Genomic DNA, 18,085 nt, shown 5'->3' with positions numbered 1-18,085 from the left:
TACTGTTTGGGCAGCAAACTCTTTTAATAGAAACTCCATCTTGTTGGCTTGTTCATCTCTTAGTGCTGAAGTAAGTCATTAGTCACTGTGACAAAAGACTTCTAAAATATTTCCCTTCAGACCTACTCCTCCCAAAATGTGTGGGAAAGCCAAAGACCACTTTGAAAAGCAATGTTAGTAAACCAGTATCTACACTGGCTACTGAAGTCTTTTACCAAGGTACACTGTCAGAGCAGCTGTACAAATTTTTTTATGCTGTTCCACATTCAACCCTGTTGTGAAGGACCAGTGTATATGGACAAATGCACAAACTGTAATAAGTTAAAAGCAGGTAGGGACTTGCTGAGAAGCAGCTGACCTGCAGTAACTGGCAGTTCCTGATCTTACCTTGCAGAAAGCTAAAGTGAAACTGTAACTCGTGCATCAGATTTTATCTCCCCTTCTTGAGTCACAGGAAGACAGTTAAAAGGAGGCTTTTCTGTTCCAGTCCTATGCAGCTTGGGTGACTGAACAAACCTCAGTGAAACGCAGCTAAGTTACCCTGAGTTAACTTTCACTTACTTTGGGGCAGTAGCATAACAGAGCAGGGGACAACCAGGGCAGCAGCCCCAGGTAGTTCCTTGTAGGGGGAGCATGCACAAAAATACCAATGGCAGCAGGTGTGGGGCTGCCTTGCTGCACCTGTACTGTGGGGTAAAAGTGAGCATAGAAAGTTACAATCTGTTAGCTGCTCTGTGCGAGTCCCTGCTCCCCCCAGCTCTAATTTGTTTGTTTGTGCACCCTGAAGCAGTGAGGACCAACCTTTTCAGCAGGCATGCCACGAATTAGCCCTACATTCTTCCCATGTGCCACTCCAATCCCTTTCCCTTACCCAATCTGCTCTACTTTCTACTCCCTGTCTGACTCACTGCTCTGCTTTCTGCTCCCTGTCCTATCCTCCATCCCTGACACTGTTACCTGTGCCATCTCCAGTCTGCTGTGTGCCACACAGTCTGTGCATGCCACTTGTGGCACCCATGCCGGAGGCTGGCCAACTGTGTCCCGGGGGTGAGAAGATGGTTTAGTATCTGTAACACTTCTTCAAGCTTTGCTGTCTTTGCTGTTGGAACCAATGACCATCCTATTGGAGAGGAGTTTGTGATCTGGATCCCTGCATACGTAGAACTGGTTTCTCATTACCAATGCATAATGCTCCTCCTTAGCTACATTTCGAGTTGTGTCTTTGAGATGACTTGAGATGACAATCTGATCAACTATTCAGTTTCCCGCAAGTGCAAAACTTGTAACAGATGCTCTAAATTAATATCCTGACATAAACTACATTAATAAACCAGAGGCACTTTGATAATATAAATAAATATGATGGTGACCATTAAAAAACCTAAATAGGTTCATTATGACCATTATTTTGGGAAAAGGGCTATTGTATTACCTTAGGGGAAAATCATCAGTCTTTGTCCCAAGATATGCTGTAGTTATGTTCCCAACGTACAGATTTTCTTGGTTTAATGTTGCTAAATCCTGTTGGTTTCTGAAGAGCCTGTCACTGATAAATGTAGGTAGAATGTTATTAAACCCAACCAAATTAACTTGCCCTTTTCTTAGGGTTCTGTAGTTTTCTGAGAGAGAGAATTTTTTTCCCAACTTTTTCTCAACTTTTGATATCTTCACCTTCATAAGCCAAAGCAGGGGGGACTCTATTCTGAAATGAATTGTCTCAAGTAAGTGCCAATTTGGTTAGAAAAGCAAAGAGAAGGTTGAACTAATATTCTGTATTTGCATAGTTCATCTTGCTTGGAAATTCTGTGGCCTAGCACTACCTAGAAGCTTCTCAAGCTTTATTTAACTCCTAAGTCTTGGATCAAGATTTTCAGGAGCACCCTGTGATTTTTTTTGTGCATTTCCAGAAAGCCCTGAGACTGTTTAAAAAAAAAGTCTGATTTTTTTTTTTTTTCAGAGGCGTGTTCAGCATTTTCAGAAAAAAATATGCCCATTTCAAACATAAAGAGACTGATCTGACAATGTTTTATAAACATCAGTCATGTTAGCAACCTCACTGAATTCAGTTTGAATGATTTGTTCACCTTTGATTTGTATCCATGGACCTTTCAAAGATGTAAGCTTTTATGATCTGATCCTGCAAGCCAAGCTCTCTGACCATGGATCTTATGGTATGACCTTCATGTGTGGACAGTTTCCAGGACTAGGCTGTTAGTCTATCATTTTACTCTGTGGATCAATTTCTATCTCCACTGAGTGGAGAGGGAAGAAGGGCAAAGGGAGATTTTTTTTGTTTTCTTCTCCCATACAGCTTGGGTCACTACACAAGCCAAGTATAAACCATCTACCAAATGCTATGGAAGAAATGCTGTTGGCTTGATTAACAATGCCAGTGTTACTAATCAAACCAAGAGGAGGCATGCTTATGTTGAGTTGGTTGAAGACGGGCATGGTCCTAGACCCCTCACCTCTAGTAATCCAGGATGGTTGCAGTGGAGGAGCCCTGCCTATAATAGTTACTGGGGCAAGTGTTATGCCTTTTTACGAGCACGCCACCAATTTACTGCCTTCCCTACCATACAATGGCTCAGACTCGGAGAAAATAAAACTTGGGATCATAGTATTTTAAGTTGTCTAGCAGCAGTAGCTAGTCAATAAAGGTGGCTGACCTCAGCTCCTACTGAAGCGTCTTTCAGGATCAATCCTAGATATTGCACATAATTGGGTGAAGGTGATAATAGTCCAGTTAGGCAAATGTTATTCAGATTAAATTTCAATCTAAATACTCTAGATAGGAAGCAGAGATTTGCCATTTTGTTTCTTAATCCCTACATCTTTGTTAAAGCAATTTTTTTGAACTTGTCTTCAGAATGTTAACTACCAAATTGACTTTGTACCTAAATCTGTACTATTACACAATCACGCAGTCATCAGTCATGTGTAAATAAAAGATGTTTCTAAATGTATATATGGAGGCTTAAGAAATGTAAGTGATGTAGTTCTAAAGAGCTGATGGACATTAAAAATAAAAAATCATGGCAATATGATTTAATAATTTATGAAGGCTTTTTACTCCCAGTTTCAGAAAATCAATGATTAAAATTTCTGTGAAAGGGACACTCATCATTTGCAGAAAAATCAACTCCTTAAGTCTCTTATAAAATCTAAGAGATTTTATTAATCTAAATCCATTTAAGTTCTTCTAACTTATAATGAGGAAATGAATGGATTGGTTCTGAAAAGCCATCTTTAGTGGCCAGGCTAATGAAGAACTCCATAGTAGCATCAGACAAGAAATCAGAATTATCAAACTTAATGAGGAAAGTTATTCTCCACACAAGAAAGACTTGCCATGTAGTCCTATTATTTCAGGATTATCAATGTCTTAAATCAGCAGTCCAGAACCATTGTCTGGATGGTAATTCATCAGTTCTGTCAGAAAGATCTTTTGACACCTTTGCCCCATGTGCTCTGAATCAGGGAAAATAAGGATATAAAGCTCATCTCTTCCTACTGCTGACAAATTGGCCCTCCTGATGAGCAGAATAGAATCCTATTATATTCTGTATGACAAATGCCATAAAACAATGCATTTTAGTGATTTTTACAGTGTTTCTCAGTAATGGTTCATTTGGTCTGAATAAAACCTTACTAGACTTCAAAAGCTCCTGTAGAAGCTTGGATGTAGGAATTCAGGGTTTTAAAAGAAGACGTCTGGTTTATTTGCATGACAATACCGCATGCACTATTTAGGCTTAATTATTTATAGTAATACTGTATTACACTGAACTCTGGGAAATCAGCTTGTGTGTGCTGGAGAAAGCATGGAGATCATCATTTGTAAGCAAAACTATATAAGCTTCCCCATTCTTAACCTTCCTGTATCCAAAGTGTGAAAGTAAAGATACCATTAATATTTAAAGCATTCTTTTTTTACCTCAAAGAGGATAAAAAAACCAAAATGTGTAGGACTGTTGACTGTGATTGTATATTCCCCTTTTCATTTAAACAGTAAAAATCAAATTTGAAAGAAAACCACATAAATGGATGTGAAATGTCTTTGTGTTTACAGCTGCTATTTTTTATTACTGTTTTCATAGTCCTGATATAGGATACCGCATTGTGACAGACAAAGGATTTAATTTTTCAACAACAGATGATGCTTTTGTTTGCCAGAAGAAGAACCATTTTCAAATCACAATCCATGTTCGAGTTGCTGGGAATCCAAAATATGTCAAAACTCCAGTGGGATTGAAACCGATAGAAAAGTATTATCTGAAAGCTTTTGGAATTAAGGCAAGTGTCTCTGTTTCTAATGTGATTACCAATGTACTAGGGTGAATAATGAAAATGGTATTAGGATGCAACTGAATAACAATTCATTTAATTAGTTATAAGCACCCCCTTTTTTTTAGTTGTTTGAGGATTAATAGAATTGAGTGACTGACCTCTTTGTTCTGCTGCTCATTGTGCTGACATATGAAGAAATATTTACATGGGTACTGTGGTGGTGTTGATTTCCCCCCTCTTTGTCAAAGTTTGAATTCTGATCAGAGAACATGTAGCACAGGTGGCCAGTCAGATGCCACAAAGACCAACTAGAGCAAGTAATTCACAAAAAATGGTAAAATAAAAGTTTATTCTTGAACAGTCCACAAACAAAGAAAGGGCTAAATTTGTAGAGCTATTTGCCTTGCACTACTTGTTGTGCTTACTGGCTGCTTACAGACATGAAAATTAAAAGAAACAAACAGTGCTGTACTTTCAGCTTGATGCACCAAGAGTAGCGCATGCCCAAAAGAGGAATCCTGTCAGTTTGATCCAGCTTCCCAGTCTCTGTATAGCTCGTGCACTTCAGCAGGGCTTTTTGGTGCTTTCATCTAATAACTGATTTAATCAGCTGTTGGATAAAAACACTGAAAAGCCCTGCTGAAGTGCATGAGCTATATACAGACACTGAGTGACTTGGATCAAACTGACGTGATTCCTTTTCCAGTAAAGTGATGGGTTTCTTTTTATGTTTGTTTGTCTGGTTTGTCTTTCCCCCATGTCTATCAGCACCCGCTGCGTATACGCAGGGACCTACCTAATTCATGGAGGTTGCCTCCAGATTTCATGGTCACGGCACAGCATTAAGCACCATTTTTGTGGTGGAGCACAGCAGACTTCCCCCATGCCTCTGGCTGAGGGGCCCCAGAAGTCCCATCCCTCCCTGGAGATTGACAGGTGGCTATCTATTAGTCTCCAAAGAGGGCAGGACTTCCAGGGCCCCTCAGCCAATCAGAGATGTGTGTTTGGAGGGTACCATGGTCTGCTGAAAAAAATCTCCTCCCCTCCTTTGCTCTCCCCCTGCTTTCTGATACCAGGGCTTTACACCTCTGCTTGCAACCTCCCCTTTTTTTGATCCCCGCCCCCCCCATTTTGCTGCTTTTTCACAATCTTCACATGTTTTCATGGGGACCAGTTTTTTCACAAGGGACCTACCAAATTTGCTGTTTCCACAAAAATCACAAAATTGTGAATTTGGAAGGCCCCTACACATAGGCCATGGGTTGCTAGTTGAACTGCCCTGATATAATTAATTACTCTGTTTTTCTACCTGTTTCTTAGGCCAGTAATGCAGAGGTTACTGTTGGAACTTGCTTTTCTGAATAGGATTCAGAAAGAGGTTTAAATATTAGTATAAAAAGAATCTGTGGGACCGTCCTGGTTAGGATGAAGATATATGTATTAGGGGTGTGCAAAACAGGCCATATTCAATTCGAATCTTTATGAATCTCTCCAAATCAATTCAGAGGGTTCCGATTTGATTTGGAGACATTAAAGGATCTCCTGATTTGATTTGGATTTGGCGATTTTGGCAACTGAATCAAGCTGAATCTCTGCTGAATCGAATTGGGGACCAAAGCTTCGCACAGCCCTGATATGTGTGCTTATGCTTCAGGATAGCAACTGACTGCAAACAGTTTGGCAAAAGTAAGAGGCTTTCGTCTTTTGCATATTATTACATAATCTTCCATTATGGAGATTTTACAGCTTCCTTTGAAACATCTGTTACTTATTGGTCACACTGCGACCTAGGTTTTTGGTTAATGCCGAATAAAGGTCTGATCTAGTAGCACCTATATGTTTACATAGGTGCCACCTACATATGTAATTTACGTATATATGTAATTCCTACACACATAATTTTTTTGGTGGCTGAGGGAGACTTTACAGATCTTAAACCAATTTGTATATGGATTTTCAGTCTATTCACACTGCAACATTAACTTTTCCTGTCTTTATTTCAGTTTTGCACTTACAATGCTTGTTTACCTCTTGAATATAGGTAGAAGCCCCAAATCAAACAATTGCCATTGAGCAGTCTCAGTCGGACCGAAGCAAAAAATCTTTTCATCCCGTTAAGTAAGGAAAATCATTTATTTTTCCCACCCCCTCACCACCGCTGTTGTTCTGTGGTATCAGTCATGTTCCAAATAGTTCTGGTCAGAAAAAGTTCCCCCCCACCTTCATCTTGAGAGAACCTTTGAGGATGTGGACATATAGCACTTTACTAAAGATTAAATTGACTTTACTCTGTAGTAAAAATGAAGTGGGTCTATGGTGTACAGCTGTGTACCAGTGTAAGTCACCCCATTCTAGAGTAAAGGTGCTTCTCAAAAAGTAAGGATTAACTAGACGGAGATTATAGCTTAAATGAGTATACCAGTTGTGTGTTCACTCTCCCAGTTAATAGCTGCTCAGTACAAACTGGCTTCCTCATCACCCAGTGACCAGGCACTGCAATCATGCTTACCACAAGCAGCCTACTTGAGACAGCTGGTAATGGGTCTGTTTCTTACTATGGGGTATGTTGTCCTTGGAGTAAAATACAGGGTAAACTTCTCTGCAATATTTGTCACATGGAAAGAAACCAAAGCCTCTTGAAATGTTTTGTGGTGGGAAGCCTCACTCCACTGTAGCCTGTAATTTGGTGGGCATGTTTTTTCTTGGGAGACGGGAGACCTCTGTACAATTTACCACATCCCAGGTTAGTGCCATAACCACTATGCTATTTGATCTTCTGTGGTCTCTCTGTTTCTCCACTTGGACCTGTTTCACTTGATATAAATACTGTATATAAATATTCCTTGGAGTATGGGGTCTCATCCTTTCTGGCCCAATGAATATTTAGTTACACATGGTAGAATAGCTTCAATAAGAAACACAGAGTGAGGGAGAGAAACTGACTCTCTAGCTTGCTGGCTTGGGCACTCATAACAAACATTTTGCTCAAAGAGAGGTATTAGCTGTGGTTGTCTGAAGTCAGGCAGAAGGCAGGGTACACATGCACCTTATAGACTAAGTGAATCAGGGACGCATAAGCTTTTGTGAGCAACAGCTCACTTCATCAGATGCTGTGTCCAGCATTCTTCTCTGCTGAAGCTGCATGTCCTTTTTTACCAGTCCTATTTTCACTTCTTCATCTGACCCTACAATAAGTCACATGTATAGAAATCTATTGCCCTCTTGTACTTTAATCTATTTCATTCTCCTTTCCCTGCTGACTGTTGAACTATTTGTGTCAACAACAGGTGTCTCCTTTCTAAACCCCCAATTTTATTTCTTTATTTCACAATACATTATTGTATGTTCAGATATGTTCTCCTGAACTATTACTGCTTTCTTTTCCCAAATAGCTGAAATCTGTTGTTTTGGCTCTAGTAGTGACTTCCTTCAAATTTAAGCAGTTATCTTGGTTGTAGATTTGCTTTCCCTCTGCCCCCAGAAACCTCTTGGAATTCCATAAAAAAGCAGAGAGCCTAAAGTCTTATAACCTCAACACTTGAAATACAGTAGGAGCTGCAGTACACGGAGTAATCCTAGATAGCGTGGCTCCAATTATAGCATGTCACTGAGAAAGCAGATCTGGAGAAACTAGAACTATTTGGAGAGAGAGGCACTGATGCCTCAAATAATCTCATTGATTTACCATATCTGTGTACCTTGGGTTTCTCCTGTGAGTTTGGTGGCTTTTCATAATGAAAAGTGAGGAGATCTGGCCCCAGAGTATTAATCAAATAGGCTAGGGACAGACGTTACACACAAACCAGTTCAAGTGATTGGAAACTGGTTTAAACCTGTGACAGAACAGAAGTTCAGTGCACATAAGCCAGTTTCAAAATGCCCACAAGCAGTTTAAGATAGATCTGGATGAATCCATATCAAACTTAACCGATTTAGTTAACATCAGTTCACTTCATTATCGGTTCAAGCTTCACAGCTTAGAGAAACCTGCAGAAACTGTATTAATTCAGTCTCTGGCTTTTTGACTGTCTCTACATAATCATGATGAGTAATGCAGTAGATAAAACACTTATGTTATGTTTCAAAGTCATGGAATTTGGGTCCTCTTTATTTAAAATGTTCTTCCAAAGACAAACGGCTCTCCAAACTTTCAATATATGCTTTTGAGAAATTGAACCCCCACCCTCCCAACAAAACCGCCCAAACAAAACCCTGTCTATCTTCCTTTTAGAGGCAAAATATAATGTGCATCAAAAGAAATATTTTGGGAAGGAGGTCAGGGCAGAGTTCATAGTGACAACCGATTTGTTCAGTGTTTTCTGTGTTTTATATCATATGTATGTTGGTAGCATGAACTCTGTTGGACATTTCCTCTTTGTGGTCAGTGTAAATATTTTACTTGCAGTCATACAAGAGGGACTGACTGTCTCATGGCTCAATATTTTTCTATTCTTGTGGTTTTCTGGTGGTCAAAGGAAAATTTAATTTAATGTGACATATGCATAAATTCTTCCTACATCTTATGTTGGGAGGGGGGTGGAATCTAATAAAAAACATTTGGGCAAGATAGAAGAACCAAAGCTCCATAATATGGATACCATATAATAAAAATGCCTCATTTGAAAAATATCTTATGAAATGTATGACTTAACCCTCTTAGCTGAAATCTGCATGAATGAATTCTGATTTGGAGGGGGAGCCAGATTAGGTCTAAACCATCTCTATCATGGCTATTTTTTGCCAGGGATAGATTTTCAGTTTTGGTAAACTGATTCATTGGTCACAATGGTGTAACATTGATTTACATCAGGAGGGAATTGAGTAGCTGAACTGATTAATATCTCTGATCAAATCATTAGCACTGGTAATAGGGGCCTTTTCTGTATAGGTATATATTTTATAACAGCTTATATACAAAGGACTTGTAGATAAGTATCCATAACAAACAGAAATTAACCTTTACTTGATGTGCAAATTTAACATTAGTAATATACAGTTCAGATCCAAATTAGCAATGGATACCCATACATATCACTGGACCTATGATGTATAGCTCTGTCCGTGGAGATGGCAGACATGCTTCTGATAGAAGGGTTCTCAGTGTTGTCCTGTATCCTGTGTGTGCTTGACTATATTCACCCCGATTTATCTTCTGAAAATGAATGTTGTGACTGACTAAATGTGATACTGAAGTGCTTTGTGAAAGAAGAAAGTGCATTACATTTATTAGCCACTTATCCTGAGATGTCTGTATTACCCTTTCATTTTTCTGAGATGTTGGGGTTTTTTTAATGTGAGCTATTTAATCATCTTGAAGAAACCTGAATGCAAACAAAGGATCCAAGTGATTGCTATGCCCTATGTTGTTTCCTTTTCTGTTTCAGAATTGATCTTCCAGGAGACCAGGTCACCAACGTAACACTGGGAAGACTGCATTTCAGTGAAACAACAGCAAATAACATGAGAAAAAAGGGGAAACCTAATCCTGACCAAAGGTATTGAAGCAATCTTCTGTGTGTGGTGATGCTGTGTGTGGAGGGAGGACTGCATGATTTATTGACATGGGTGAAAATCTAAGTGTTGCAGACTTGTGATTTTATCCGGAGTATTGTGACAGTTAGTGTCTGCCCTAAAGCCCTAGGGCACTTCTACATGTGCTGTGCTCAGAGGGGAATGGGGGGTGTCGCTTTAATTAGAGCAGCTCCAAGAGACGCTCTAATTACAATGCTACACCATCTTATGCATCAGTGTCCCTGTGCTTAAAAATGCCAGTGGGGGTGCTTGAACTAAAGCTCATTCAATGAGCTTTAGCTCAAGCGCCCTGCCACCATTTTTAAGTGCAGGGACACTGATACATGAGATACAAGATGCTCCTGGAGTGCAGTAATCGCCATGCTCTGGCAGACGCAATCAAGTCTGCACCAATGTGCTGTAATTGCAGTGCATCAGAGCAGCCTCTGCACTCATTTATAGGCACCGTTAGCTTCTGGGGTCACAGAATTATGAGAATGCTGGTATTTATAATAGAAACAAGTAGGTTTGGGTTCTTGGAAAGGAACGCTGGAAAATGTGACTTGAGTGTTATGTCCTAAGGCCTCAGAAACCAGAAGAGAAATAAAGACGTACACCTAACTGCTTCGCTGGTTTCATGATCTTTGGGGCTATGACTCCTGATTCTTGTATACTTAGGGTTAACAATTCTGAAGTCTTTCTGTTGATTTCAATGGGCCTTATTAAATGAAGTTTTAATAGAGATGGAGTGAAGCAGAGTAAGAAGCCTCCCTCTTTTTTCCATAATATAACGTAAGTAATACTTAAAATACAAGAACTATTACTGATGTAACTGCAGAATTGCTCCAGAAAAGTACTTCCTTCTTATAAAAAGATTATTTTATTTTATTTTTTAACCATTTAAATACATTTCAAATTAGATACTTCATGCTGGTGGTTGGACTATATGCTGTCTCTCAGGACCAGTCCTATTTGCTGTCTGCACAAGTCTCTGAAAAGATAATTGTGAGGGTAGGTACAAGTTCACGTTATCTTTGTGTGAAAACATTCATAATTACTGGAAATAATTCACGTTCAATTTTGGTAGAAGTGAGATGCCCATTTTAACTGTATATAATCAGTAAAAATGTTTAGGGTGATATTATCTATAAAATAGTTATGAAATACCTGGCTCTCCTGGTTACCTGTATTTCTGTGCAGTTCAGGTTGGTGTGTAGTCATTTGTCAAATTCCCAGACCTTTGACTAGGTCCTTTTTTGGTGGTAGCTGCAATACACATTTCAATAAATTAATATAAAACATTTCTGAGGCAAAATCTCTGCCTCAACTTTTATTTTTCAGTCCTTTCTTCCAGTGAATAACTACAGCCAGGCTTTTTTTCTTTTTTTTCCCCAAGCAACAGCACCATGGAACTGATCTGACCCTTGGCAGATTTGCTGCTGTCCAGAGGACTTTGATTAGAAGCAACAAAATTGACTGCAGTACTATAATTTGGGGGGGGGACAAAGTGGGTGATGTGCAACTCTGAGATTCAAATTCTACTCTGGACTTGGGCTGAAGGCTTTCCCCAGTTTACCCAGCTGGAAATGGGTCTCTGGTCACCAAAGCTGCAGAGTTAATGGTGAATACATGTGATTCTGGCTACACAAGTATGTAAAAAGTGCCATACTGGGTCAGTTAGCCTAGTAGTATCCTATCTCTGACCATGGCAGAAGTGGATGCTCTGCATGGAGACCACTGAACTGGATATATCTAATCCTCTATTCCTTACCCGTCCTGGCATCTGTCAGGTTTAGAGATGCCAGAAGAATCATCTCCAACCATTCTGTTCAATAGCCATTAATAGATGTCACCTACGAATTTATCCAGTCTCTTTTTGAACCTGGCTACATTATCTGTCTCCACCACTTTGTGGCAGTGAAGTCCACAAGTTAACTGCATGTTGCTTAAAAAAAAAGTACTTTCTCTTGACGACTGCTTGACATGACTGCTTTGTGTATGCTGGCATGAAGATTGGTGTGTTTTACCCAGGTTAGACTGATGGGTTGCTAAGCTTGGGAGTATCCTTGACCCTGGCTGTCATTTCACTTTGCTAATATTTGCTGGAGCAGAGGCACTGGAGTTGTCTATTTGCAGATTCACTGGGATGTTGTAGAAGAGTAGTTCAGGCACCTTGCTACAGCTCCAAAGGTGTCACTTTGAGTTGTGCTGTGGACTTATGCTGAACATGTTGCTACATGCATCACAACCACATGTGATGTTTGGCAATAGAAAGTGGTATGCCTTATGGGCTGCTGGGAGCTGGGACTTTGTCACTATTTTTGATTTGCACATTCAGGAAGATGCATTTATTTTTACATTGAGTTCATTCTTGGACTGAGATTTTATGTCTAGTTTTGGAAAACTGTCATGGGCTGCTGGGTCAGCAGTCCCTGTCCCCTGGTGCAACATCTCACCATAACCTCCCTACGTGGGATGGGGCTGTGGGCGGGCAGGGAGCTGTATGGGCAGCTGGAACTGCCCTATGGCTCTTCCCTACCACCCCACTGGGTGCATGGGCAATGGCAATGGTGGGGAGAAGCCACACGGCAGCCCCAGTGCAGGCTCTGGTCCTATTTTTTCCCACCACAGCTGCTCATTGTGGCCAGGGGTGTGTGCTCAGCTTGGGGCTCAGGCCCTGCCTGTGCTTTTGAAGACTAGCACAAACAGGGCCTGACTGTCATCTCCTCACTATCATCAGGGCTTCCAGGAAATGCTATCCAGCCATGGTGCCTCCCCAGTCCTGCTGCATACCCGAGGGCAGTGGGATATGCCATGGGCTGGATTGCCTGGGCTTGGCAGGACCGAGGGGCCCACCGTGGGCTGGGCAAAGTCCCTCATTGGGCTGGATCCAGCCTGCAGGCTGTAGTTTGCCAACTCCTTCTCTAACTAGTGGCAATATAGCTGAAAGGTCATTAGCTATATTCAACAGGTCTGACATATTTGGAATAAAAGGCAGGATCATATATAAAGTCACTGCTTATTATAATGTGGCAGATCATACTGAATGTGTTTTATGGGAAAAGCATATGCTTTGGTCTGCAGTACAGTAGGATGAAAGATGAAGCAACTACATACTGAGTAGTGGTTAAGAGGCATATCAGATCATGCTCTAATTGTGGCAAACAGTAAGATGTGCACAATTCTGTGTCACAGATGGCATAGCCTTGCAAAAACACAGGCTTTATAAATATGCTGATTTTTTTTGGCATGTTGATATTTTACTTAGATTCATACGTTAATGCCTGAATTCAGTGTTACTATTTCAATTTTAGTAAAGAACTAGTTATACAAAACAAACAAACAAAAAACTAGGATTTATCCTATTTTTCTTGTATGCCTGAGAGCCAGATTACTTTATCTAATCTCATGCAAGTAAGTTGAAACAAGAGATAGTATCTTTTAGAATGAGTTGTTTATTTTAGGATCCCACAGTGAAAATGACAGTTGGTTTAACGTGCCAGTTGTAATTATTTGCTTTTTACAGATGGTGACCTCGCCAGGAACTACTATTTTTAAACCTTTCAGGTCTCTCTTTCAGCTAAGCAAATGTGTTTTGGATATTGTTGAGATTTGCCTGTTTCAGCTGATAAATGAAAGCAGAATTTATCTGGTAGCTTTGATTTGTTGCACTTCTTATTACAAAATAAATTTATTCCTGTCCACTTCAGAGAGCAATGATTTTATTAGTCCAAAAATCATTTAAAAAAAATCTTTGTTCAGCTTTTCTTCCTGCGGCATCTTAATAAGTTATAGGATGTTCAAAGCTGATAAAAATATTTGATTCGTGAAGCTGCTTATTTATGCTGTATTGTTTGTTTCTTTGTTTGTTTGTTCTGGAAACACCCACAAAGTGCTAAGTGCCTTTCAGACATAAAAGAAAGCTTAGTTCCTGTCCAAAAGAGCTTATATTCTAAAAGGCACGAACAAGAACAGAGAAATGGAAAAGGAAGTAGATGCAATTATATTATATATTATTGAGGTGTAAATCTGGAGCCCTACTCGGAAATGAGGTTTCCACTTTTCTAGGCACAATGTGAAGGTAGACCAGAAAGATGGTACCTGTCCCAAAAAGCCTTACTATCAACAGTAACTAGAGGCGGGTGGGCAGGGCACCAGCCCTGGATGCCTACTGAGAGGGGGTGTAAGAACAGCAACAGCTGCTGCTGTCACTGCCCCAGCTGATGCCACTGTCGCTGCCCATGGTGCAAAACTTCCTAGTTATACCTCTGCTTATGAAAATTATGATAAAGGTAATTGGGCACTGTAGATAATATACTAGGAAGTCTAATAGGAAGGGGGGCAATATAAACATTATGGCCAGATTGTGCTTTCTAGGAATAATGTATTTACTTTACTGTTTGAAGGGTTTGTAGTGGGAGTGTAGGATATATGAATTCAAGCCCAGACCCATCTTTGATTTGTTCACCATGAGCTTTGGGAATAAATACCTGGGAGGAATGAGAGAGCACAAAAAAGAACTAAATCTGTATATTCAGAGGGTTCCAAAGAATAGTTTTTGAACCAGGTAGATTAACATTTGCTGTGTGTTCTCTCTTCTAAATTTTAACCTGTTAGTAGGCCAGGAGAAAGCTTAGTGGCATTTTGGAGAGGATTATGAGGGCTTCTATCAAACCTGTATGCTGAGCATCTGACTTACCATGATGATAAAATGCAATACAAAAACAAAGTTTCCTGCAAACTGTTGTATGTAGGATTCATTTTGTTAGAGGTTATTAAATTCTGTTTTTCATTTTGATGTGTCAGAAAAGCTCAGTAGCATAATTTAAATGTGAAAGATTTGTATGGCATTTCATTTTCATTTGGTAAATTGGATAAAGCAATAGGACATTCATGCTACTATATCTTTGACTGTAAATATTTTTTTCCAGGCATCTAACCCAGGGCAGTTTGAGAATGACGGTGATGTATTGTGGCAGCGAGGACATGTTCCAGAAACCATAGTCTGTCATGGTCGAGTAGGAATTAACACAGATGCCCCAGATGAAGCACTGGTTGTCTGTGGGAATGTGAAAGTTATGGGGACAGTCATGCATCCATCTGACAGTCGAGCAAAACAGAATATCCAGGAGGTGAGTGCTGTGGAGTATGTAGGGCATTTAAATTTGCATCACAGTACATGTGTGGATTATTATTCTGACACACATGAAGTAGTTTTTTTATTCTGGGCATTGTTGAAATATTGGCCTAAGGAAAATAAATTCACTGCTGTGCTTTGCAGAACCATTGAGTTTGACATGGGTAGAATCTTTGAACTTGGGCATGAATGTGCATCTTTGAACCAAAGATGTCAGTGAGAACACAGTGAGAGAGGGTTTATGAAGGATGGGAAGCTATTTGATAGTAGACATTTCAGGTACCTTGTTTTGCTAAGTAAACTTTTGACATGCCTCTAATCCTTACTGTTTCAACATGTGAAGCCTGGTATTTGTGCAATTAGGTTGATACAAATGAGCAGCTGAGAAGAATAGCAAAAATGAGGCTGGTTGAGTACGACTACAAGCCTGAATTTGCATCTGCTATGGGAATAAACAATACTCGTGAAACAGGTATTCAGACAAACCTCTTTTTGTTCTAGCTTCCCAATTCCTTTATATTTGTATGTGGCACCATAGTGATTAATAATACCCTGTCATTTCCTTCTCATTGTTTAGGGCACAAGGATTTTTTATTGTGTTTCTGTGTTAAAAACAGAGTAGAAAATTTTTATATTTATCTGATTGCACATCTCAGTTTTTGCAGGTGTGATCTGCTGAAACTTTTCTATTTTTGGTGTCAGCTCAAAGGTGATATATATAAATATAATTTTTAAAGGTTTTAACTAAATTATTTTCTGTATTTCACCCTTTTTAAAAAATACCTCCTCTCATGGGGCTGCTGCAGCTGCTGTGGTGGCAAGAAGGGCACCAGGTCTAGGTGGGGACTAGAATTGTCTTCACCCCTGCAGAGTATGTAACCCAACAGCAAGAATAGCCCCATGTAGTTGTTGCAGCAGAAGCAGCAGCCAGTATACCGATACCCCGCTGCTTCAAGAGCAAGAACATGTGATGGTAGCAGCATAGTACAGATGAGGACTGCTTTAGAGTTCCTGGCATAAGTAAGACTCCTGTGCCCCACTCCCCCCCATTCTGCTTTTGGCACCCATGCATGCCCCTTCCACCTCTCAAAGCCCGTCTCCTCCATGCCCCTGCAGGTGGGCTGCTGCTGCCTCAGCATGAGCTCCCTGACCACTATGGCAGCAGAAATGCAGGTCTCCAGGAGGCTCCCATTCTGGTGTCCCCTCTAAATCAGCACCTGGGGTGAGTGTCCGACTTGTCCACACCTAGGGTGCTGACAGACATACAGCTCCCCACTGTAACTCACGGAGCTTTCTGTGAAGTGCCAAGAGTTAGTGACCCCACCTGACCCAGCAAATGTCTGTTGGGTTGGGGGAAGTGGGGGGATTGTGCTCCACTTTGGAGCTGATCCAGGAGGAGATGCGTGTCTGCAGCCTCTCTCCCATAGCCCCATCCCCTCCCAGCTCTGGTGCTGTCTGCAGAACGGGAAGGGGAAGAAGCAGGGGAGGGAGCTCTAGGCTGGGGTTTGCTGGCAACGGGCTCCAATCCACCTGTTCCCTCTCTAGCATAGGCTGGGCAAACCCCAGTCCAGAGCTCCCTGCCCTCTTTCTCCCCACTTCTATCCTGCAGACTAACTAGGAGTAGAGCTGCGCTGCATCAGCCCTGGTCAGATGGAAGTTAATGAAGGCACTGTGCTTTGGAGTGCCTTCATCTGAACCCTCGTTAAATGAGGGTTAATTTGTCATGTGATCAGTTACTTTTAAAGTGCTCTGCAGCCATGCTTTTCTGTCAGAGCACAGCTGTAGAGCACTTTCAAGGGGCCACTCACATGGCAAATGTCATTTCTGCCAGTGCCCCTAGTTGCACTACTACCATGAATGTTTAGATGCTGCGAGATGCTGTAAGTGACAATTCCTCCTCCAAATCTGAAAGGCAAGAGTGAAACAAGGTGAAGGAGAAGGTTTCACAGAGATAAGAGGATTCTTTTCTTTACCTTTTGTCAAAGCACAAAACCAGTAAGATAGGCAGTGAACTGCAAGGGCAGAAAATTTGTATAATCATTTAGAGGCAATGAGTGATATGTGATTCACAAGTGACTAGTAATATGTTAAGCTTGGGGATGTGTAGAAAGATTAGAAAACTATATGGACAGCAGGAAATCACTTTGAACACCATTTTTAAAAAAAGCATGAAAAGCTGGCTCATTTCAGGGAATAAACCAACCACTGACTGAAGCAGGTCAGGAGGAAACTTCCATTATGAATTGTTTATCCTGTAATATTCTGTAACTGTCTGTTTTCTCTTGCCCATCCTGGTTATAGCAGTTAGTGAAAACAGGATGCTGGATGATAGTGACATCTGGTCTGACCCAGTATAGCAAATCCTATGTTCCTAACTTAGCTGTCTATTAAATTGCTCACAAAGGGGGAATTTGATGGTTCTTCCAGATAAGTGTTCTTTATAGTGATATGCTTACTGTGGTATAGATTAAAATGAAAATAAGTGCAACTACAGCTGGACAAAAAAATGTTGTTGGAAAGTTTTGGTTTTATTTTTTTTTGCATCAGAAAATGCTGTTTTGTTGAAAGAGAAATGTTTCCTGTGTTCATTTAAGGTCTGTCAACTCCCTGCCACTGCTGTAATTGCAGTACAATGTAGATATCATACAAACTAGCCTACACATGAACTAGCTCAGGTACTGACTGCAGTCTAGCCATGGCAACATGGGGCTCAACAGAACTATTCTTAATGTTTTCCCAGTTTTTCAGATAAATAATCTTATTTTTGCTGCCTGCACTAAGTGCAATATTGAGCTCCATGGTGCTGAGCTTAGGCTGCTAGTGGTACTTGAGCTAACTAGGCCAAAGCTAGCTCAGGCATGTTGATACTGTAAGCTACAGTGACTGAAATACAGACACGCCCTGAGATTAAAATTTTGTATAGGAATGAACAGGAAAAAAATATTGATGTAAGATATTTCTGATAAGTCTTGACATGTTGTTTCAATGTTTTGTTTCTTTGGGTAATGTAAGATTAAAATCAATTACAGTTCAATAAGATATTTTTATTTTATCAAAATGAAATGTTCCAGTCAACCAGAAGTTTAAAAAATAATGTCATTTGATATTTTTATAATTTCACTTCTTCATAACTATGTTTCCGTTTCA

General features: G+C 40.3%; 1 protein-coding gene across 1 annotated transcript in view; it reads left to right on the top strand.

The window, feature by feature from the left end:
* The window catches only part of MYRFL (myelin regulatory factor-like), a 78,011-nt gene that overhangs the window by 21,745 nt on the left and 38,181 nt on the right, over nucleotides 1–18,085 (top strand). Inside the window, 6 exon segments of the mRNA XM_019543938.1 lie at nucleotides 4,101–4,296; nucleotides 6,332–6,408; nucleotides 9,675–9,785; nucleotides 10,722–10,812; nucleotides 14,733–14,933; nucleotides 15,302–15,410. Of these exon segments, the coding sequence (XP_019399483.1) occupies nucleotides 4,101–4,296; nucleotides 6,332–6,408; nucleotides 9,675–9,785; nucleotides 10,722–10,812; nucleotides 14,733–14,933; nucleotides 15,302–15,410 (785 nt within the window).

The sequence above is a fragment of the Crocodylus porosus genome, unplaced genomic scaffold, assembly GCF_001723895.1.
Source record: "Crocodylus porosus isolate Cpor-Errol unplaced genomic scaffold, CroPor_comp1, whole genome shotgun sequence".
Classification (NCBI taxonomy): Eukaryota; Metazoa; Chordata; order Crocodylia; family Crocodylidae; genus Crocodylus; species Crocodylus porosus.
This window is presented reverse-complemented; position numbering and strand designations above follow the sequence as displayed.